Below are 24,061 nucleotides of genomic sequence, written 5' to 3'. Positions count from 1 at the left end.
TCATGATTTGAAAGTGAGATCAGTGGTGCGATTGTGTCTTTTTCTCCATCACTTTGAGCTGCACAGATACAGGGACAGAGGAGGTGGAGAGTTGGATTTAACCAGAGTGGTAGGTTTACAAGCACCTCTGAAGATGCAGTGAGAGGGCAAGGGCAGAGGATGTATGCAAAGGAATGATTATATACATTGACCTTGAGTAATGAGGGGTGAGCAACCTTGTTGCTGAGTAATGAGGGGTGAGAGGACCACAAGGGGTGAGGGAGGTTCTAGTGGGGTTGAAGAGTCATTGGCGTTAGGGCACCAGGTGGGGTGAGAAAGAGGAGAGGTGGTGGTCACATCGGCTACGTGAAACTGACGTTGAGAGTTAAAAGTAAATCCGTGCTACGCACAGCATAGCATCAATGGGAAGAGCATGGACTTTGGGATGAGACAGCTCCAACCCGAAAAGCTCTGTGAGTCTGAGGTGGTTATTGACCCTGTCTGAGTCTCGATTTCCTCATGTGTCAAGTGGATATAGGATTAGAGGTGGCCCTCTGTGACCACTGCTGAGAAGTCGCAGAATCGATGGTACAGTGCTTAAATGAACCATGGAGATCATTCAGGCTCCAGGTTTTTAATTTCTTTTAGATGACAGACCTCTTTGAGAATCTGATGAAAGCTATAGACCCCTCTCTAGAAAACTGCACCTACTTCATGTATATACACAATTTGGGGCACACAGTGTTAGTCTGATCTAGCCCAGTCTCTTCATGTTACACCTACGTAAAGATTTAGAGAAGTCACACGACTGGCGGAGGTCATACAACGAGGTAGTGGCAAAGACAACGCTAGTTCTTGCCTGGTAGTCAGGAGCCCTGTGCCACGGTAGTCATATTTTTTTATGTGCATGTTTGAGTTTAAGTTCAGAGTAGTACCGTGGGGAGACCTGTGAGGCCTTAGAGTTTATAAGCCTAGGGCGTCTTTGGCCTGCAGCACCATCAAGGCCCTTGAGGATCTTAGAGTGAGACCTGCCATCAGGGGCATTTGTCCGCGTTTTGCATAGTCCTGTCACACACATCTTCACGTTTGATCTCCCAGCAGCCCTCTGAAGGAGGCAGGGAAGGGATCGCAGCTCCTCTCACGGATCAGAAAACAGGTTTGGAGCGATTACGGGTGACGGTGGCAGAGCTGGGCCTGACCTGGATCCTCTGACTGCAGAGCCCTTGTTCTTTCTGGTGTATCATGCTGCCCCTCATGACACTCATGTAATGATAAGGAAGTCTTTTCCCCTTGGATCTAGAAGTGAGGATACACTGAATTTGGTTTTGCTCTTTAAAAAATGATGATTTTGCTTGTTTCCGATTTCCCCCTTAAATTGAATAAGTATTTAATGAGCAACTATGATACAAAGGTGTATTAAGAGCTAGTTTTTCTTCAAGGAAAGCAATACAAGGCAATGTAAGGAAATAATAATAATAGCTACTTTTGTTTAGCATTCATTCTAGGCCAGGCACAGACCTAAGCACTTTAATCTCATTTAATCTTCACAACAACTATGAGGTAAATACTGTTGTTGCGTCCACTTTTCACATGAGGAAATGAAGGCCTAGAGATGTTCAGTAGCTTGTTCCTGGTCCTGCAGCTGGTGGGTGACATCGCTGGGGATTCCAGCTCCGACTCTGAGCCCTTAGTCCACACTCTTCCTCACCTGCTGCCTGCCAGTGTAAGGGAGCAGTGACAGAAATAATAAATAAGAGCAGCTTCTATTATTTAGTATTTGCAGCAGTGTCACATGGCCCAAGCAGTGTGAAAATGAAAATCTCATCTGTCACTCTTTTGCTTAAAGCCTTTCTTTGGGATAGAGAGCAGGATCTTACTGTGGCCCCGAAGCCCCTAGAGATCCCTCCCCCACCCACCTCATCCTTTGCCCTTGATGTTCCATGTTGGCTGCCTCTCACCTCCTCACACATGCAGGTTTTTTCTGCCTCAGGGCCTTTGCACATCTGTTTGACCCATATGGATAGGTCTCTCTCCTCTCGTTGCACCTGGCTAAGCTTTGCTCAACCTTTAGGTCTCAATGAAAGATACCATTCTCACAGAAACCTCCCTCACCAAAATTGGGTCCTCAGGTATTCTCTTTTATAGGGCCTGCTTTTTTTTCTCACTACGTCGTATTTGAATTGGATTAATTTAATTTAATGCCTACTTTTCCCACCAGACAAACTCTATGAAGTAGACAGCATGTATGTTTTAATCACTACTTGATTCTGAGCACAGAACATGATGCTGGCATGTGATAGGCCCTCAGCACATCTTTGTTAGTGCCAGGCAGAGCAGGATATGAGCTCAAACTTCCTGACTCCAAAGTACTGCCACTCAGTACAGATATGAAGAAGGGGTAGAGAAGCAACTGACACATACTAGGGACCTTAAAGAAGTCATTTTCTAAGAAATACTTTGCAAAATGCTGGCCTAAATGAATGTGAAAATTTATTCTTTTTAAAAACACTTTTAGGCAAGCGCTTTGCTTCTGGATCAGCTGACAAAAGTGTTATTATCTGGACGTCAAAATTGGAAGGCATTCTGAAGTACACGTAAGTAACCATTTAGGTTTACAGTATTATTAGTTTGCCTCTTACTGAGCTACTGTAGCAAAAGGCCCTTAGCAAAGCTATCAGGAAGGACTTTTTTCTCTGCAGTTGAACTTCAAGTGAAGTTGTGGGGTTGTGCGCTGGGAGGGTTGGGGAATGAGTAAGTGAGGGAACAGTTCTTGAGCACTGCTGGCTTGGCCAGCACTGGGCTAGGTGTTTTCGTGTAGCTCAGTTTAGTTAATCTGATATCGCACATTCCACCCCACCCCGACCTGTCCTTTTTCAAGAGCCTCACATCCAGCCACCGTTGACACCCTGAGACTTGGGGTCAGTGTGCTTCAGGCCCCTCTCAGTGCAGAGGCTCTCCTCCTCTTCTTCCCCATCCCTCCACCTGGTTAACCCCTACTCACTCTGCACATCTCAGATGTTGCTTCTTCTGTGAAGCCTTTCCTGCCCCTGGAGCCTTGATTGGGTCTCCTTCATGGTGCTTCTCACAGCTGTAGTTTTTTTTTTCTTTTGGCCGTAACGTGTGGCATGTGGGATCTTAGTTCCCTGACCAGGGACTGAACCTTTGCCCTGAGCAGTGGGAGCATGGAGTCTTAACCACTGGACAGCCAGGGAAGTCCCTAACGGCTGTAGTTTTACATTTATTCTGGTGGCTGATTGATATCTCCCATCAGCCTGTAAGCTCCATGAGGGCAGACACTGCGTCTGTTTTGCTCATGCTGTGTCACTGGTGCCTAGTGCAATGCCTGGCCTGTAGTAGGTACTCAACAAGTGATCGTTTTTCTTTCTTTTTTTTAAAAATTTATTTATTTATTTATTTATTTATTTATTTATGGCTGTGTTGCGTCTTCGTTTCTGTGCGAGGGCTTTCTCTAGTTGCGGCAAGTGGGGGCCACCCTTCGTCGTGGTGCGCGGGCCTCTCACTATCGCAGCCTCTCTTGTTGCGGAGTACAGGCTCCAGACACGCAGGCTCAGTAATTGTGGCTCACAGGCCTAGTTGCTCCGCGGCATGTGGGATCTTCCCAGACCGGGGCTCGAACCCGTGTCCCCTGCATTGGCAGGCAGATTCTCAACCACTGCGCCACCAGGGAAGCCCGTTTTTCTTTTTAATTGTGGTAAAACACACATAACATATCATCCTAAACATTTTTAAGTGTACAGTTCGGTAGTGCTAAGTACATCCATGTTGTCGTGCAGCCAGTCTCCAGGACTATTTTTCATCTTGCACAACTGAAGCTCCACACCCATTAAGCAGCCACTTCCATTCCCCCTCCCCCAGCCCTAGGCACCACCATTCTACTTTCTGTCTCTATGAATTTGACTACTCTGGGTACCATATATAAGTGGAATAGTATGGTGTTTGTCCTCTTGTAACTGGTTTATTTCACTGAGCATAATGTCCTCAAGGCTCCTGTGTCAGAACTCCCTTACATTTTAATGCTGAATAATATTCTGGTGTATGTACAGAGCATATTTTGTTTATCCATTCATCTGTTGTTGACGGACATTTGGGTTACTTCCACCTCTTGGCTATTCAGAATAATGCTGCTGTGAACACCGATGTGCAAATCAACAAATCAATATTTGAATGAATGAATAAATGAATGAATGAATGAGGTTGTAAGTAAAGTATTACCCAGAAGTGGAGGAATAAAACTCAGGTTGAGGGACTTCCCTGGTGGCACAGTGGTTGAGAATCCACCTGCCAATGCAGGGGACATGGGTTTGAGCCCTGGTCCGGGAAGATCCCACATGCCGCAGAGCAACTAAGCCCGTGTGCCACAACTACTGAGCCTGCACTCCAGAGCCCATGAGCCACAACTGCTGAGCCCGCGTGCCACAACTAGTGAAGCCTGTGTGCCTAGAGCCCGTGCTCCACAACAAGAGAAGCCACTGCGATGAGAAGCCCACGCACCGCAACAAAGAGTAGCCCCCGCTCACTGCAACTAGAGAAAGCCCGTGTGCAGCAACGAAGACCCAGTACAGCCAAAAATAAAAATTAATTAATTAATTAAAAACAAAAAACAGGGCTTCCCTGGTGGTGCAGTGGTTGAGAGTCCGCCTGCCAATGCAGGGGACACGGGTTCGTGCCCCGGTCCGGGAAGATCTCACATGCCGCGGAGCGGCTGGGCCCGTGAGCCATGGCCGCTGAGCCTGCGCGTCCGGAGCCTGTGCTTCTCAACGGGAGAGGCCACAACAGTGAGAGGCCCGCGTACCGCAAAAACAAAAACAAAAACAAAAAACAACTCAGGCTGAGATGCCCCGTGTGGTACATGACTCACTCAGCTTTCATTGTTATCTCAGATGTTTCCAGATATTGGTCTAGTATTTTCATTGTACCTTCATCCTGTATTAATGAATGTATTTCCAGGCCTCCACAAAGCAATAAGTGTTAGGGCCGTTAATATGGCACTTCTTAGGCATCTGGCGCTAGGCGAGGTGGTTTACATCATGCTCTTACTAGCTGGCACACCAGAGGTGTGCAGCACACTAGTCTTGGAGGAGGTGGCATTTAAGCTAGGCCAGTCTGATGGGTGGGTAATGTTTGAGAGAGGAAAATAGTGGCTGGGGGGTAGCCCAGGAGGGGAGAACTCATCCCTGTGCTTTTAATTGGTCACTTGCATCAGAGTTCACGGTGTGGAGTCAGAGAGGCTGTGGACCCATCATTAAAATCTTGAGCTGTAGCCACTGAAGCATTTGTGGTTTGCTGCATAATCATCTACATTTGTTTACTTCCCAGGCACAATGATTCTATCCAGTGTGTCTCCTACAACCCTGTTACCCACCAGCTGGCATCCTGTTCCTCCAGTGACTTTGGTAGGTTCTGATTCCCAGTGTCTTGTCTGGGAATAACTGAAAATTGGCAGAAAGTGCTGAAATCTATCCAGAATGTGGTGGTTTTGTCCTGAGAGAGTTAATACCGTTCTACCCGCCGTCAATGGCTGAAGGGAGGCTGGCACTTGTTCTTTAAATTGTGTAGAAACCAAGAGAGTGAGTGATGGCACTGAGTCTGGTAAGAAGTCTAGGAGACAGCGGGAAGGGCCCTGGGAGGGAGATGGTGAGAGAGATGGGAGAGCACAGGCGTTAAGTTGGTGTTGCCACCTCTGGGAAGCCTTCCCCGCCCCACCCTGGCAGGGACGGTTCAGTTGTCCCCACTTCCGGGTCCCCCAGCGTCCGTGTATGTGTGGAAAGCTTCGCTGTGCTTCTTGTGTGGCGTGTCCCCATTAGTTGTTCAGTGGCTGTGGCTGTCCTTCCTGAGGGGCTGAATGCCTCGAGGAGTTCACCCACCCCACACACGGCACTGGTGTGGTCCTGGCGCAGAGGAGAAGCAGTGAGACGTCAGCGAAGAGGCAGGAACTCGAGCAGAGGCTTGCATGTTCTCTTTTCAAGGTCGATTCTGGCTTACAGCTCATAAGTTCCGTCTTCCTTGCTAAGAGATAGTGGTTACAACAGAACAGCCATTGTTGAAGTCAAGGAGCGAGAGATCCCTTTCAGTTTCCCTCCTGATCTAAGATGAATGCATCCCCCAGTCCATCCACTGATACAATTCTGAGGTTCCAAAGAGAGAATGTAATTAAAAGCATGTTGTATAAATAAAAGGGGAAGGGACTGTCATTCATTAAAAATTTAGCATTTTCCCCATGTGAGGCATTGGTCTGGGTGCTTACTTTTGGGGTGAAAAAGACAAAATAGAATTCCTGCCCTCAAAGAGCTTGTGGTTGGGGGCAGGTAGGGAGGAAGAATTTGTAAAAATATATTATTAAGGAATAATATTTGTTGAATGTTTGTGATATGCTAGGCACTGTGCTGAGAGTTGAAACAAATTCCTGTGTGAGCTCTGTGACGACCTCTGAGGTCTGAGGTCAGGTATTATTCTCATCCCCACTCCACTGAGGAACAGAACTTGAGCTTAGAGGGGTCCAGTGACTCACTTGAGGTCACCCAGCAGGTAAGGGATGGACCCAGGGCTTGGACCTAGGCCGTGTGATTGCATCTAGAGTCTGCTCTGGTCAGTGCTGCCTCAGGGGCCTGGAGGGTGTGGTTTCCTCCAGCAGCAGGCTCTGAGGGGGCCTCGGTGGATCACAGGTAAGGTGTGCATAGGCTGAAATGCCGGGGGGAGGCATTCTGGGCAGGGGAGAGGGGAAGCACATTGTTTGATGTTGCACCTTGCTGTGTAAATGCATTTCTGCCATAGGATTACCTCCTTGTCCGTGCTTCATGGCTCAGGCAAAGAGTAGAATTTGCTTTTGTTGCCCAGACCTACACCTGTTGTGGGCCACTGAGTCACTGGCAGGAGGGAGCAAGCCGAAGGTGACCAGTGTGCCAGGGACATGGCACAGCCCAAATAGGGTCAGGAGAGACTGGATTTTCAGAAAGCGTCATTCATTACTTTGAATGCTAAGTTGTACTCTGGTTGCAGTGTAATAATTACGAACAGTGAAGTTGCCATTTCTTTGACTTAAACTCCTGAAAAGTTGGCTATCAATTCACCAATATATCTTCCTCTCTTTTTTCTTTTGAAATAATTATAGATTCACAGTAAGTTGCAAAGATAGTTGAGAGGTCTTATGTACCCTTCTTCCTGTTTCCCCAATGGATACATCTTATGTAACTGTTGTACGGTATCAAAATCAGGAGGTGGGGCCTGGCACAATGTGTGTACATAGTTCTGTCATTTCATCCCCTGTGTAGATTACCATCACCACAAAGATACTCCTTTACCCTCATCTCCCCCATCTCCTGTTAGCACTAACCCCTTGTACCTGGTAACCATTCATCTGTTCCCCATCTTTATATAAGATGGAATCATATAGCATATGACCTTTTGAGACTGGCTTTTTAAACTCGGCATAAAACCCTGGAGATCCATCTAAATTGTAGTGTGTATCAATAGTTTGTTCCTTTTTGTTGCTGAGTAATGTTCCAACCAACCTCTCTTCTTTTATATTATTTTGTGTTGAAGGCTTATGGTCTCCTGAACAGAAGTCTGTCTCTAAGCACAAATCTAGCAGCAAGATCACCTGCTGCAGGTAAGTTAAGGGCAGCTCTGAAGGTAGTTTTTTGTTCCCCGCTCTTCAAACAGACTCTCAAAGTCTGGTTAGTTCACACAGTAGAGAAGGTCTTGTGCTACCTAGTTGGTTTGGGCCCCATGTTTCCTCTTTTCTTTTCTCGTGGTCTCCTTGATGGGAAGAACCTGTGCTTTTGATCGGCAAGCAAAAGAGAACTGCAGGTTGCTTTTGAGCAGTTGTCCAGCAGCAGGCCTCCGCAGCCTCAAGCTGTGCTCAGGGGAGGCTCTGGGGACCTGAGGCTGTCCTGGTGCAGGCAGCACATGCGCTGGAGAAAGCTCGGGCTTTGATATTAGATCTGGATTCGAATCCACATTCAGTGGCTGACAGGCTCTGTGACCTCAGGAGGTTCCTTATTTGACAAATGGGGATTAAGATGCTGACTTGATGGGGCTGTTGTGAAATGTACACGAGCTAATGAGTTTAAAGCAAGCAGCGCGGTGCCTGCACACGGTAGACGCTCTCAAATGGCGGCTGGTCTTGCTGCGCAGCTTCTGAGTGTAGCCTTTCTTTCCATTCAGCATTTGTTAGGCACCTGTTCTAGAGGCTAGCAACAACCAAGACGCAGATTCTGTTCTTCAGGTGCACTGGAAGTGGGAGGAGGTTGAAATGGCGAGCGGGGAATGGAGGTTGACCCCGCAATGCAGGCAAAGCTGAGGGCCGTCGTGGCAGTGCAGACAGAGACTATGGGCACCAAGAAGGTGCTCCCACCTTCACATCTCACCCTCCACTCCAGGAGGAAATGGGACTCTCAGTCTGGCCCTCTGATTTTTACATCAGGGTCAGGATGAGCCCAGCCATTGCTGCCTCATCAGATTGTTTCAACCAAGGTATCATCCTTGCAACTTTGACTTTCTCTGTGTTCCTTTCCCCTCCCCATGCCCATTGTTGGTTGTTTGAACAGCTGGACAAATGACGGTCAGTACCTGGCTCTGGGGATGTTCAGCGGGGTCATCAGCATACGGAACAGAAACGGGGAGGAGAAGGTGAAGATTGAGCGGCCAGGGGGCTCCCTCTCCCCGCTGTGGTCCATCTGCTGGAGCCCTTCAAGGTGACCGCACAGCTGTCCTCCTCCTAGGACGGAAACTCTGTGGAGAAGGCCTTCTCAGCGGGCTGAGTTCTTTCCCCCGAGGGCTCCATGATTCAGAGGCTTCTCACCCCATTTGACTGATCTGTTTTGGAACCTATTCCATGTGAATGGAATTTTTAAAGAGCCCATCTTGAGTTTTGGAATGAATCCCAGAAATTTAGCTGAGCAGATGAGCTATCTAGACCAGTTCAGTGTGTGTGTGCGTGAGAGAGAGAGGGAGAGAGAGTATGTACGCATGTGACACAGGAGAGCCATTTCCTTAGGAATCGAGAGCTCACCTCTCTGCTGTGGCTTTATTTTGGTCTTTTCCACCTTTTAGTTCTTCCCTCCAAGTCTGAGCAGAAGATGTGCTTTTTCATGAGCCTTTTTTACTTTTTCATGAGCCTATTTTGCTGCCCTTGTCAAAAAAACATCAAAATTAAGTATAAATGTCCCCAAAGCCTATAATTCCACAAACAGTTGGCATCTACCTTCTCTAACCTTACACACGTTTTCCTTACTGTGCTCATGTGACTTTGATGGTGGACTAATAGCTTTACATCCTCTTTGTATAATTCTGTGATATTATTAAACCACCAATATCCCCCACAGAGTCCTCTGAAGGTAAAGAACTTAATGTTTACCAGCCCAATGTCATTTTACAGGTGGTGCCTACTTGATTTAGAAGGTAGTTTAATTTCATTGCTTTTCTTACATCAGATTATTATGCTTCTTCCTGAATAATTTTGTCCAGCCCAGGGCTGTACCATGTATGTCTAATGCCTTCAGAGGCCATTAGCCTACCCCAGAGTTCCTGCTGTTTGATTTTTGTGGCCACAGATGACTTTGTGGCTTCAGGGTACCATTTTTAATTCATGAGAAGCAGCACACCCAGTGTACCTGGTTGCTGTCCTCTTCTGGGCGGGGTTCAGGGGCTCCTTGACAGGTTTTGAAATTAAGCTTTAGTGTAGTTCTAGGCAACGTGATTGTGAACAACCACTTACTGTCTGCAGCCGATGGGAGAGTTTCTGGATGAACAGAGAGAACGAGGATGCCGAGGAAGTCATTGTCAACAGATATTTTCAGGAAATCCCTTCCACTCTGAAGTCAGCAGTGTACAGTAGTCAGGGTAGTGAGGCAGAGGAGGAAGAGCCAGAGGAAGAGGACGACAGTCCCAGGGACGACAACTTGTGAGTGTGTCCCGAGGAGCGAGAACCCTCCTTGGAAGGGTCCAGCCCCCAGTGTAGACCTGCTGGGGCAGGTGCTGCTCCGAAGCTCCTTTCTAAAAGGGACCGGGGGTGGGGGTGTTGCTGGTTAAAGCTCCTCCAGCAAGGGGGACACTCCCTCAAAACTTGTGAGTTATAAAATTCTTCTTTGAGAGACTTGAGGAAATACTGAAAAGTCTAAGGGAGAAAGTTTGACTTTTCTATAAAACCCCATCCCCTGAGGATACCACTGTTAGCATTTTAGTGTATTTCCTCTCAGGCTTTTAGTGTATTCATATAATGAACCAAATCATATCGTACTTCCTTTTTTTCCACTTAACATCATAGAGTGCACTTTTTCCGGTAACATTAGTGGTCCTTTGAGAAACATGATTTTTAGTGCCTGCCTCGTGTGCCCTTGGCATGGCCGCCCAGGAGTTCAGTGAACGCTTCTTCTCTTACTGTGCACTTTCTTAGCCTGTTTCCACGCCGCACCTCACCTTGTATTTGCTAGGACACGTATCAGAGAGGAGGCCCCCATCTTACCCACAGTCCTCACACCAAATCCTCGCTGTCCAGCTGTCCTTCCTTCTCTTCAGTCGAGGTTACCTGTAGGGAAAACACTGCAGGCTGGAGTGCGGGAGCCAGGATATTCTGATTGGGCAAAAGTGATCGAGCTTAGGACTTTTCAAACTGTGTTCTGTGGTGCCTGGGGTTCCTTGGAAAAAGAAGGTGGGAGGTGGGGGACAAGGAAGGGAGGAAAGGGTGGGTTTCAGGTTCCTATCTGTGCTTCAGCTAGAGCAGACCCTTTAATTGTTAGCACAAGTGTTTGTTTTGGTAAGGAGTCCCACTGCCGGGGGAAAAAAGGGGAAAAGAAGGTTGAAAACCACCCATCCAGCTCGTGGGGCTGAACCCGGCCCGGAGCTGTATGTGGTCTCCCCAAGAGGGCTCACTGTAGCCTGGGCCTCTGGATGTGTTTGGATTTCAGTGCCATTCACACAGAGTTCACCTGTGGGTCTGCTCCATCCCTCTCCATCTTTGTCTTTTTTCCCTTAGTTACGAATTAGTGCTATTTTGCCACTCTTGGCTGGGTTTTGCAGATAGGGCTGCACCATGCTTTGCCTGCATATCTCATGGTGCTGCCAGATGACCGCAAGGCCCTGGGCTCAAAAAGCTGGAATTAGTAAAGAAAGAGGAGGCAACATTAGGTGGATTAAGACCAGGACTCAAGGGCTGGGAATGTCTCTCTCTTGAAGTAGATTCCTGAGTAGCTGATCCCCAGCCTTAGCTGAGGAAGTTTCTCCTGTGCTGGTCCTACAGCCCCAGTTCCTAGACACTGATCCTGATAGGCACTCAGTTTCAAAGACAGTTGTTGGTCTTTTTTTTTTTTAAATTCGATCCAGTCAACCTTTTCACCTGTGCAAAAACCCCAACTGTGAGAGAACCTAGTTTTAGGTGTTAATTTCCCACTTGAGGAGAGGCAAGCCAAGTTCCCCTCTGGCCATTAAAAAAATCAGACGATCCATGCCTTCCCAGTGCAGAAGACATATCTCTCCACCATCTCCCCATGTTTTTTTTTTTTTTGCGGTACACGGGCCTCTCACTGTTGTGGCCTCTCCCGTTGCGGAGCACAGGCTCCGGACGCGCAGGCTCAGCGGCCATGGCTCACGGGCCCAGCCGCTCCGCGGCATGTGGGATCTTCCTAGACCGGGGCACGAACCCATGTCCCCTGTATCGGCAGGTGGACTCTCAACCACTGCGCCACCAGGGATGCCCTCCCCATGTTTTATAGTGTGTAAGAGAGAAGCACTCTTGGATCTGCAACCTTGCTGTTTCTTAGCTTTGCTCCTAGGAAACTGAAATGAGAGGTTTCACCTCTTCATTGTGGCAGTGTCTTGGCACCACGAGCACCTGAGTAGTGGGGCATTCAGTGAAATAACAGATACCGGGAGGGCTGAATCTCACCTGGTCCCTTCCCGTTGGACTGATTGATGGGTAGGCCCACATTACAACTTTTGGCCTCTGTACTCTTGTCCAACATTTGGCAATCTGACAGCCTGGCCAGGGCTTTCTTTTTCCTGTTGTTTGTTAAACTCTCAGGCTACACTGAGATGTAGATGCTGATGAGGGCTACACTCCTGAGCAGGCCATGGCCCCACGTAACCTTTTTGTCTTCTGTTGATTAGAGAGGAACATAATGACATCCTGGCTGTAGCTGATTGGGGACAGAAACTTTCCTTCTACCAGCTGAGTGGAAAACAGGTATGTAGCTCTATACAAACCCGATGGGAGAAACAATTTCGGTCATGCCTGTTTTAGTGCATTTTCATGTTTGGAGATTGTATTAATAATAATTGTACATTATTTTTGTTAGCTCCTGTTTATTGAGCATTTACTGTGATACCAGCTTTGGTGCTCAGTGCTATGCATACTTTATCTCATTTAATTCTTACAAAACCTTTTGAAGTAGGTACTTTGATCAACTTTTCAGAAATGAGTAGATAATACTTCGAGCAGTGAAATAAATACCACGTCCAAGGTCTCGCACTGCTAGTAAATGATGGCACCTGGGATTGAAACGCAGCTTGGTCTGTAAGGTCTTGGTTCTAGTCATGACCCTACCTTCCCGTATTTGACTTATTCACCTTGTGAACAGTTATGAGCAGCCACTAGGCCAGCCCTTCACCTATTAGGAGCTGCTGACATAGCGCTGTGTAAGTCATTGCCTCTGCTCTGCGAGAGCTCACAGGCTGGTGGGGATAGCCAGCAGTCCCCGTGCAGTGTGATCCATGGCATGAGAGAGAATTGTACAGATAGACAGCTATAGGGACACAAAAAAAGATGGCAGCACTGCTTGGTGGAGACCAGAGATTTTGTAGAGGTGAGCTTTGAGCAGGACAAGCAGGAGTTCGCTAGGCAGAGGACAATGGGAATGGCGTTTCAGGCAGAGGAAATAGCATCTGCAAAGGCAGGGAAGAATGAAAATATGTGACAGTTCAGGCGACAGTGATTTGTTTAGGGTGACTGGATCCCCAGACTTGTGGACAAAGATGGAGCTAGAAAGGAAGATGGGGACATGACTGTAAAGGACCTGACTAGTGAGAATAAGGAGTTTGAACATCATCTACTGTAAGTATTCAGGAGCCATAGATCCAGGGAGGGAGTGACGTGGTCATATTCCCATTTCAGAAGATTTCCTGGTTTCTATGGAGGGTGGATTAAGGTAGAGAGAACCTGGTAGTAGGAAAATCTGTTAGTAGGCAGAAGACACTGAGGATTAGAGCGAAGGTAGTGGGGGTGGCTTGAACCGCATACAAGCAGGTGAGAATTACAGCCTGTTCAATGGAGCCTTTGTTTAACAACATCCTTACTCCTCAAAAAAATGTCATGCTAGAAGGGAAAGGTATCAGCTATGTGTAGCCTACCTTTGGGGCCGTTTCTTCTACCTCATCTTACTGTTGGTCATTTCTTTTATAATTAAGTAAAGAAAAAATAAGGAGTGTTTTCTCAGTTTCCCATGGCTGATTTCCCCAAACCCTCATTTTTATCATCTTGCATCTAGCCCTGGCCCTATCTATTCCTCCACTTAATGTGTGTACATCATCATTCAACAAATATTTATTGCATATCTACTGTGTAGTGGACATCGGGTGTGGGTATTGGAAGTTCATGGGAACAAAAATCCACACTACACAGGGAAGGAATGGGGTCTTGTTGCTATAGTGACCACAAAGAAGAGCTCAACGTGGGGGCCAGGCCATGGGAGATATCTTGCATGTATGCAGCTCCAGAGCTCATGTCGTGGCCCTGAGTTTTTGAATGATAAGCAACCTCACTCTGCTGAGATAACTTGTTTGGGACAGTAAAATTGTTTCCTCGGTAGCTAAGTGTCTTCTAAATCTGGGAAGATTTAGAATTAAATATACAGTGATGAAGTAGATCAAATCTATACTTTTGTGTTAGGCTTAGTTATAATGTGTACTTTTGGCATTTTAAGTGTTTGTAATGTTTAAGGGGATCTGGCTTAATAATGACAATAGCTAACATTTATTGAGTTTCAGGCATTGTATAAACTCTTTATAACGTTAATTCTTTTAATCTTTATAACAACTCTATGAGGTAGATACTATTATCACCACTTTACATCTAAGAAAATTGAGGCACAGAGAGGTTCAGTAATTACCCAAAGACACACAGTTTAGTTAGTGGTCAAGCCTGGATTGGAACCCAGGCAGACTGGTACTAGAATCCCTATTAGAATCTCTATCAGATTTGTCTTATGATGACCATTTAAAAGACATAATCTAGTAATCAATTTTATTCTTCCAGGTTTTTTTTGGCCATGCTGCACAGCTTGCAGGATCTTAGTTCCCCGAGCAGGGATTGAACCCAGGCCCATGGCAGTGGAAGCGAACTCCCTTATTCTTCCAATTTTAAATTGAAAGATAAAAGAAATTTTTATTAAGTACCTAAGCAATATTGGAATGTTAAAGAGATTTATTATATTTTCTGGCTTGGGATTGTGGGGGAGGTCACTGAGCTTCTTGATTCTATACATCTATGTCTTTATTATTTCACCAAATATAGAAAATTTTTTGGTTATTATTTCTTCAAATAACTTTTCTTCCCCATTCTCTCCTGTCCTTTTGGGACTCCAGTTATACATGTTAGACCTTTTGATATTGTTCTCCAGGTCATGGAGGCCCTGTTCATTTTTTAAATCTTTTTTTTCCCTCTGATTTTGAGATTGGAGGATTTCTGTTTCTCAGTCTTCAACTTCATTGACTCTTCTGTCATCTGTAATATTTCTCTTAAGCCCATCCAGTGAATTTTTGTTTCAGTTATTGTATTTTTCAGCTCTAGAATTTCTATTTAGCTCTTCTTTCGTATTTGTTCATTCATTACAAGTATATTTTCCTTTATATTCTTGACCATAGTTATAATGGCTTTTTTTTTTCTTTTTTTTTTTTGGCTGTGCCACATGGTATGCGGGATATTTGTTCCCTTACCAGGGATCGAACCCGTGCCTCCAACTGCAGTGGAAGCTCGGAGCCCTAACCACTGGACCGCCAGGGAATTCCCTAAAATAGCTATTTTTATTTTTTTTTATTTATTTATTATTATTTTTTTTTTGCGGTACGCAGGCCTCTCACTGTTGTGGCCTCTCCCGTTGCGGAGCACAGGCTCCAGACGCGCAGGCCCAGCGGCCATGGCTCACAGGCCCAGCCGCTCCGCGGCATGTGGGATCTTCTTGGACCGGGGCACGAACCCACGTCCCCTGCATCAGCAGGCGGACTCTCAACCACTGCGCCACCAGGGAAGCCCTAAAATAGCTATTTTTAAATTCTCATCTGCTAATTCTAAATTCTGAATCATCTTGGGGTCAGTCTCTATTGGTTGTCTTTTCTCTTGAATATGGTTCACACTTTTCTGCTTTTTGGAATTTTGGGTTATATTCTGAACATTGTGAATGATACAGCATAGGGAACATCTGTCATGTTCCTCTTAAGATTATTGTGTAGTTTTTTTTTTTTTTTTTCCATAAGCAGGTAATTCACTTTGCTGGACTCAACATTTAAATTGTGCCTTTCCTGTGTGGGCAGCAGCTGGAGTGTCTCTTCAGCCTTTGCTAGGCTGCTTGGCATCTGCCCCACACGTGGCGTGTGTAGTTCAAGGGGCTCCAGATATTCAGCAGTGTATGTGCAGGACTGGGGCTCCCCCTCTGCATCTGTTTCTTTTCTGGGATTTCCTGCCTCAATTGCAAGCTGCTGTGGTCTCTCCAAGTTCTGTGCTCATCCATCAGGTCACTGACAGTGCCTGCCCTCAGGCAAAAAGCCATTAAAAAAATGAGAAACTCACCTAATGCCATTCCCTTCTTCCAGATGCATTTGTGTCTTACTTCTCTTTCTGCTTCCGGTTGCTCTCCACTGCCTCCAGGTGGTTGTAGTTTATAGCTGGTCCAGAGTTTACAGTTGTTACCTGTAGGAGAGTTGGTCCAGTGGCAACTAGTGAGCATTACCAGAAGCTGCACGCCTTCCGTGCCATGACTCATGCGATTTTTTAGTTTTCTCATTAGAGCTACTATCATTATGTAAGTACGAGGGGAACTTTTGATTATTAGGCATTTGAAATTCTTAAAAAGGAAAATTGAATATATTAAGTTAATAACTGCAGTTTAAATTAGTTTAAGGAAATTAAGTTGTAAATGAGACTGAGGGATTTTATGGTCTGTTCAAAATTGAATTCCATAAAGTTTAATGAAAGACTCCTTTTCAGTTGGTTGCTTATTTTTAAAATTTATTTATTTATTTTTATTTTTCGCTGCGTTGGGTCTTTGTTGCTGGGCGCGGGGCTCTTCTCTAGTTGCAGCGAGCGGGGGCTATTCTTCGTTGTGGTACGTGGGCTTCTCATTGTGGTGGCTTCCCCCGTTGCAGAGCGCGGCCTCCAGGCATGCGGGCTTCAGTAGTTGTGGCACGTGGGCACAGCAGTTGTGGCTCGCAGGCTCCAGAGCGCAGGCTCAGCAGTTGTGGCACACGGGCTTAGCTGCTCCGCGGCATGTGGGATCCTCCCGGAGCAGGGCTCGAATCCGTGTCCCCAGCATCGGCAGGCGGATTCCTAACCACTGCGCCACCAGGGAAGCCCTGGTTGCTTATTTTTGCTAGGTTTATAAATAGGAAAATATTTGTAAGTTGAACAAATATTTGTAAGTTGAACAAAAGTTAAGGAGAAACAAGGATTTTAGAGTTATTTCTATAGTAAAGTGATTATTAGTTTAATAATGATAATAAAAAATAGTCTTTTGTCACAGAAGGCACACTCAGGGACAGCAGAGGACCCGGGTGACAGTGAGGAGCGTGGACTTTAGTGGGGAGACATCAGGTTAAATGTGCAATTACAGAGCAGTGAGAGAAGTGCTGTGGGAGAGGCCAGCACAGGGAGATGGGTCTTAATTAGGCCTTGGGTGGGCAGGGAGACTGGGGGATGCTTCCTGGAGGAGATGACACCTGGCAGAGAAGAAGAGGGAAAGGGCACTCTTGGCCAGGGCTGGGGTGGTGTGGAGAATGGCCCGTATGTCATGTCATCATGGAGGATTGAAAGAGCATGGGCCACTCAGGAAACTAGAAGAAATTCATTTTGGCTGAAAGAAGGATCTTGGGAACAGAGCTCAGGAGCTTGACCTTCATTCTGAAAGCAGAGGGGGCGCCATCAGAAGTGAAAAAACAGTGCACAGAGTGGGAGAGAAGTTTTACAAATTGCTTATCTGATAAGGGACTTGCATCTAGAATATGTAAAAACTCCTACAACTCAATAATAAGACAACCTAATTGAAAAATGGGAAAGGGATCTGAATAGACGTTTCTTCAAGCAAGATATACTTGTGGCCAGTAAGCACATGAAAAGATGTTCAACATCATTAGCTACCAGGGAAATGCAAGTCAAATTCACAATGAGACACCAGTTCACACCCAGTAGGATGGAGAAATTGGAACCCTTATTTACTACTGATATGAATATAAAATGGTACAGCCAGCCACTTTTAAAAAGTCTGGTAGTTCCTAAAATGTTAAACATGAAGTTACTGTATGACCCAGCAATTCTACTCCTAGGTATTTGTATCTAAGAAAGATGGAAACATATGTCTACACAAAAATTTGTACACAAATATTCGTATCAGCATTATTCATAATAGCCAAAAATAGGGAGAACCCAAATGTCCATCAACTGATGAATGGATAAATAAAATGGGGAATATCCATACAATGGAATATTATCCAGCAATGGAAAGGGATGAAGTACTGATACATACTACAGCAAGGGTGAACCAGTCACGAAAGGTCACATATTTTATGATTCCATTTATATGAAATGTCCAAAACAGGCAAATCTATAGACACAAAGTAGATTAGTGGTTGCCTGGGGGTGGAAAGAGGAGGGAATGGGGATTGACTGCTAACAGGTACAGGGTTTCTTTCTGGGGTGTTGGAAATGTTCCAGAATTAGTGATGATGGTTGCACAGCTCCAAATATATTAAAAGCCGATGAATTGTACACTTTAAGTGGGTGAATTGTATGGTATGTGAAATTCCTCAATAAGGTTGTTATAAAGAGAAGTTAGTTTTTAGAAAATTGAATGGACTTAGTCTTGTGAAATACAAAAAAAGAAAGGAAAGAAGGGAGGGAGGGAGGAAAGAAAAGGAAGAAGAAAAGAAGCTGAGGGGAGTCCTGAACCCTAGTAAAGGCTATGTGCGGAGGAAGGCCTATGGGAGAAAGACCATCTCGGGTGCAGATTGGCTGAGGAGCTAAGACACACCCCTGGAGCAGCTGGGTGGGACTGGGGAAGACACTGGAGGATTTGGCTGTGTGGAGGGGAGAGGTAGGGTGCTCCAGAGGACTGACCTGCGTTCATGATGGAATCAGTCACACGCGGGAGAATGCTGGCCAGCTCTCTCCAATCTTCCCAGCTCCCTCTAAAAGTTGGAGGGAAAAGCCCTTGATTGTGTTTTGATTATTATGAATTCAGAAGTAGATTTCCCTTGGTGTGTTCTCTTTCCTCAGATTGGGAAGGATCGGTCACTGAACTTTGATCCCTGCTGCCTCAGCTACTTTACTAAAGGGGAGTACATTTTGCTGGGGGGGTCAGACAAGCAAGTATCCCTTTTCACCAAGGATGGAGTGCGCCTCGGGACTGTTGGGGAGCAGAACTCCTGGGTGTGGACGTGTAAAGTGAAACCCGATTCCAACTATGTGGTAAGAAGGGGGAGTTCATTTGATGGGCCATTGCCAGAGAAGTCACTGAACATCAGCCATGTTTAGCCAGTCAGATCATTGACGCTCGTTCCTGACAAGCGGGAGGGTCGACACTTTCTCCACAGAGAGCTGGGAATTGACACTGTCTTTCTCTGCAGGTGGTAGGCTGCCAGGATGGCACCATTTCCTTCTACCAGCTTATTTTCAGCACAGTCCACGGACTCTACAAGGACCGATATGCCTACAGGGATAGCATGACTGATGTCATCGTGCAGCACCTGATCACCGAGCAGAAAGGTAAAAGGCAGGTATGGCCCCTCTGCCCTCCAGGCACTGGGAAGAGGGGCAGGTTGAGAGGGCTCCTGACAGGGCAAATGAAATAGTAGGAAATGTTTCTCCTTGGTCTTTTGGAAACACACTGGACCACCAGCTCTTGCTTTTTTTTTGTGGTGGGGTGTGGAGAGGATGTAGATGTCTTTGAAAGCAGTAAACCCTCTCTCCAAAACACACAAAAAAAGAAAAAAGCACAGACTCAGAAAATTTCGCAGGTAATACTGCGGGGAACGTGGGCTCCCTGGCTAAGGAGGGTAACATATCACAAGTTAGAGCTGGGGGTTGGGGCTGACCTGCATGGGTCTCTGTGGACCTGTATCCTCTCTGGTCACAGTCCCTTCGGGGGTGCTGCTCTGTCAGCTCCGTGTCCACTCGCCTCCTGGCGGGTCCTTCTCCCAGAGATAAGCCCACAGTGGGTTGCACAGGCTTGGTCAGAAGATCAGGGTTCCAGGCCTAGTGTAGTCAGTCTCCTCCTCTGTCCACCCAAGTGGCCATGCTGGTTAAATGCACTGACTTCAAGTGCATTCGTATCCAGATGTGCTGGCCACAGCACACTGCTGGGGGCCTGTGGGTAGGGATCCAGGTCAAGGGTTGTCCTGCAGATTCAGGTGGCATCCTCTGGTCCTCATCTGGGAGCAGCACCTCTGGTTGAAGATTCCAGCTATGATGGTGAGGGTGTAGCTACTTGGGTAGCTCCCCGGTTTCCTTCCTGAGGACATTTTCTCCACCTGGTCTGTAGCAAGAGTGTGAGACCCTAGTGTGTACCAGAAACTACCTTTGGTTCCCTGTTGTCAGGGGTCGGGGGTGGGAAGTGGCCAGAGGTGTAGGCCGTTACCCAGACGGGCTCCCGATCATCAGGGGCCATTACTGCCATGCAGAGGAACTAGATTTATATTCAGCAAGTGATGGTAGCACAAAGAATTTTACTTTCCATAGCCAGTTGTAAGCTTTGGACCACAAACATTGTATACAATTTTGGATCTCAGTTTAGCAGAGCTGATTGTACATATTAGACACTCTATAAAGATATTTTGATGAGAGTGTCTCCTTTAATTGCCAATAGCAGTAACTAAATGGTGGCTTTTAATTTCTCTGCCTTCTACCTTACTTAACAACCTCTTGGTAGAGCTGGGTTTTTGTTTGTTTGTTTTTCTCTTTGACAGTTCGGATTAAATGCAAAGAGCTTGTCAAGAAAATTGCCATCTACAAAAATCGATTAGCTGTCCAGCTGCCCGAGAAAATCCTCATCCACGAGTTGTATTCAGATGACTCGTTGGACATGCGGTACCGGATGAAGGAGAAGATTGTTAGGAAGTTCGAATGTAACCTCCTGGTGGTGTGTGCCGACCACATCATCCTCTGCCAGGTGGGCAGCGGTGGCTGGGAGGGTGGGCCGCATCCACTTCATGCTTCCTCCAAGAGTGGGGTACCCAACTCACAGCTTTAAAATTGGTCACTAGGAAGCAAGTCCCTTTCCATCAAGCTCAGTGGCTATTCATTGCTTTCATTTTATTGGCATCTAGATGAGTCACACTCTACCAGAAAGTCATGGGCCATAAACTGGAAAATACTTTTTTGTATTGCAAAGCACTTTGTTAAACTGCGGTTGTATATATATTTTAATGACTTAAAGCATACATTGATATCCCGCAAAAGGAAGATCAATATTTTTTGGTAAACATATACACCTAAAAATTTGTGATAACTTTCAGTTAAACAACAAAAAATATTATATCAACTCACAGTCGTAAAGGAAATTTTACTTCTGAGAACTTTTTTCACAGAAAAACATTTCTCAACTTAGAGCTTCCTAGAAATGTCTAGGTCAACGCCAGGCGGGTTTGGAAAGACTTTAAGAGAAGGCCAGCCCAGCATCTTTCTTGGAAGTAGAGGTGGATTTGGTTTCAAGAAACTAGGCCTGTTGGAAGTGATAAAATGGAAGAAATCCTTTAGGAATCACTGGATGTAAAATACTATTAAAATCTCTCTAAAAATCTAGAACTTCAGGCAGTTTAGGGGTACCACAGGTTATAGGATAGATGTGGCAAAAAGCTGTGCTTTTTGTTGCTGCCTCTGGCTGTGGCCGCCTGGAGGTCTGCTCAAGAACTGAGGCTGAGCTGGGCTTCATGGGGAAAACTTGTGTGCAGGGGTAGTGGTGCCAGGCAGGGGGTCTAGATGGGGTTCAGTAGGTACTGAGCGTGTAGGTGTTTTTCATCCCTTAGGTGCAGGCAGACCTCCTTGGGAGGGCTGGGCATGCTTATTCTGTTGAATATCACGCAGAGCTGCACTTGCTTTCTAGGAGAAGCGGCTGCAGTGCCTGTCCTTCAGCGGAGTGAAGGAGCGGGAGTGGCAGATGGAGTCTCTCATTCGCTACATCAAGGTGATCGGCGGCCCCCCAGGAAGGGAGGGTCTGTTAGTCGGCCTGAAGAACGGACAGGTGAGTGCTCCCTCACGTCTCCCATCAGGCTGCTTATCTGCAGGCAGACACTGGCGACCAGACTGGTTGTGACCCTGAGATGGGTTCCCCGGGGCAGGAGCAAGCCTCCCCTGCCTCACCCCACCCCCCGCCCCAGGCACATTGGAGGGCATCCCAGAGTTCCATTTTATGAGGACAGCTTCAGGCCAAAGATGCTCCGACTCATAGCCTGCCGAGTTCTGACAGAGTCGGCCCTGCAGCCTCTGGGCTGCCGTAGAGTGGGTTAGTGGATTTAAGGTCACCCAGAAAGTGGGAGACTTGTTAGAGATTCAGTTTCAGTGCCTTGCTAGAGAGGAAGGCAGAGCTCGTTCCTTAGGTCAGGTCCCGGTTAGAGCAATGAATGGATCAAGGCATGTGTTCTAGCTTGTATCCCAGAGGGTACTAGTCCTCACGCTGTTACTCGATGTTTAAGACAAATGGACCCTTTGCTCAAATAGATGTGGAAAATCTAGGTTACAAAATGTTAAGCAGATATGTGTGTGTGTGTGTGTGTGTGTGTGTGTGTGTGCGCGTGTGCGTGTGCGTGTGTGTGTGTGTGTGTGTGTGTGTTCTTTGCTCAGAAGAAGAAAGTTCTAAGTGGGTTACATGGAAATTTGAAAGGAAAAATATAACTGCTTTAGCCTGAGAGTCAAGCTGTCTAGCAGATGGCTTGTGGCTGAGCCTTGTCAGGCCTTTCCTGGGGACGGAAGTCATGGAAGTTGAGATTGGCAGGGGTCACAGTGTAGCAACACCACAGGGAAGGAAAGCCAGCTTCCTTCTCTCTGTCAGCTGTCACTTCCAGTGCGAGGCTGGAGAGCATGGGCTTTGTGGGCAGGTGGACCTGGGGTCATGTTCGTCTGTAGCTACTCACTAGCTGTGTGACCCTAGGCAAGTCACTTCACCTCTCTGGGGCTCAGGTTTTACAAATGAGGAGAATACCACATGTTTCACAGGGCTGTCAAAAATGGTCAATAACTGATAGCTATGTACATCATCAACTCCATCATCAAAATTCTCATCATCCCCACCACCAGCATCATCATCGTCATCTTGCTGTGGCTACACCAGATGTCTTGTTAGTGTTTACAGGCGCCTCTTCCCGTGGTAGTTTGTGACTCAGCTCTCGTTAGATGCTGTCTCCTAACCTGCAGTTTGGGTAATGTTGTTAATAGTCCCCAGTCAAGCAGACACTCAAGTGAGTTGGTTGTGTCTTGGGGACTGTCATTACCTTGGCGACCTCTGACGGACCACACTCCCGGTCTCCTATGGAGAAAGCCCCGTTCTCTTTCTTTTGATGGGTCCTTTTCTCCACACACAGCCTCTGGTGAAGTTAGTGGGAGTTATTCTTGTAGAGCACACAGTTCCAACGGCCTGGCGGTGCTCCAGGGTGTTGTTGCCTTGGGGACTCACAGTTTTCCTCTGAAATTTTGCCAGATCCTGAAGATCTTTGTGGACAGTCTCTTTGCCATCGTCCTGCTAAAGCAGGCCACAGCTGTGCGCTGCCTGGACATGAGCGCCTCCCGCAACAAGTTGGCCGTGGTGGATGAAAACGACACGTGCCTGGTGTATGACATCCACACCAAGGAGTTGCTATTTCAGGTGACCCCCAAGCGTGCCCAGGACGAGGTCCTTGCCTAGAGACCCTCCCCTGGCTTCCCAGTCCCTGCAGGAAGGGCTCACACTCTGGCCCCCAGGCGGGCCTCCGGGGAGAGCAGTGAGGTGTAGCGTGTGGGGACCACACGGCAGCACAGAGTCCAAGAGGCCGGGCCCAGCCTGCACCTCGCACGCGAGCGGCGGGAGCTGGGCGAGCCTCGTGGACTTCGGTTTCCTCACAGGTAAGGTGGGCAAGTTACACCTTTCTTATGAGGTTACTGTGAGCAGTAAATGAATAATAATCAGTCTAAGTGGGGCTCATAGGTGGGCTCTCAGTAGGTGGGTTAATGTGAAGATGATTCTTTTGAAGAAATCTGCTGCTCACCGACTGGAGGCCTGCCTGTGTCTGCGAGTGCCCTGAGACACGGTCAGGAAACAGGACCAGTTTTGTCATCTGAAAGAAGGGAAGGGATGGGGGCAGCCCTTCCTCTGCTGTTTCCCAAGGATACTGTAAGAGCCAACAGGAGGTGGAGTGTGCGGGGGACAGTAGTTGCTTACACACTGCTTGGTCCTGTGGCTGGAGGAGGGGTGTCCCCGGAGAAGAGCTGCCCACAGGCTCCGTGCCCAGCGTCCGCTGGCTTTCTGCTGGACTCGGTGCTGCTCTTTGCCTCTTTAGGGCTTTGTAAACGGTCAGGGCCATTTGCCTGAGGCGGGTCCGCCCAGAGCTAAAGCCTCCCCTGACTGGCTTCCTCAGCCGCTGCAGGTGTCCCTGTGTCATGGCAGATTGAGGACCCTTTATCAGGGCTCCTCCTTGTCCTCCCTCGGCAGCAGAATCAGCACAGCAGGGGGGCAGGGGGGGCGGCCTCAGTCATTTGGAAGGGGACACCTGGCTACCACTAGCCCAAGGCGACTCCCCCATAGCAACTCGCCCCCATCACCGGGAGGCAGAGTGGTTTCGAGGAAAGAAAAGAGCACAGGCTGTGCCTTCAGACAGACCTGCCTCCAATCCCGCCTTC

The 24,061-nt window shown here is 47.2% G+C and overlaps 1 protein-coding gene across 1 annotated transcript in view; it reads left to right on the top strand.

The window, feature by feature from the left end:
* IFT122 (intraflagellar transport 122) overlaps positions 1–24,061 on the top strand; it is a 70,190-nt gene that overhangs the window by 9,382 nt on the left and 36,747 nt on the right. Inside the window, exons 4-13 of the mRNA XM_082847661.1 lie at positions 2,495–2,573; positions 5,317–5,393; positions 7,540–7,606; positions 8,547–8,693; positions 12,103–12,178; positions 18,473–18,664; positions 18,823–18,961; positions 20,161–20,363; positions 21,297–21,434; positions 22,887–23,051. Of these exons, the coding sequence (XP_082703787.1) occupies positions 2,495–2,573; positions 5,317–5,393; positions 7,540–7,606; positions 8,547–8,693; positions 12,103–12,178; positions 18,473–18,664; positions 18,823–18,961; positions 20,161–20,363; positions 21,297–21,434; positions 22,887–23,051 (1,283 nt within the window). The remainder of the gene's footprint in view (positions 1–2,494; positions 2,574–5,316; positions 5,394–7,539; positions 7,607–8,546; positions 8,694–12,102; positions 12,179–18,472; positions 18,665–18,822; positions 18,962–20,160; positions 20,364–21,296; positions 21,435–22,886; positions 23,052–24,061) is intronic.

This window comes from Leucopleurus acutus (assembly GCF_964270905.1).
Source record: "Leucopleurus acutus genome assembly, chromosome: 10".
NCBI classification, from domain to species: Eukaryota; Metazoa; Chordata; class Mammalia; order Artiodactyla; family Delphinidae; genus Leucopleurus; species Leucopleurus acutus.
The sequence above is the reverse complement of the archived record's forward strand: the minus strand, read 5'-3'. Positions and strand labels throughout refer to the sequence as shown.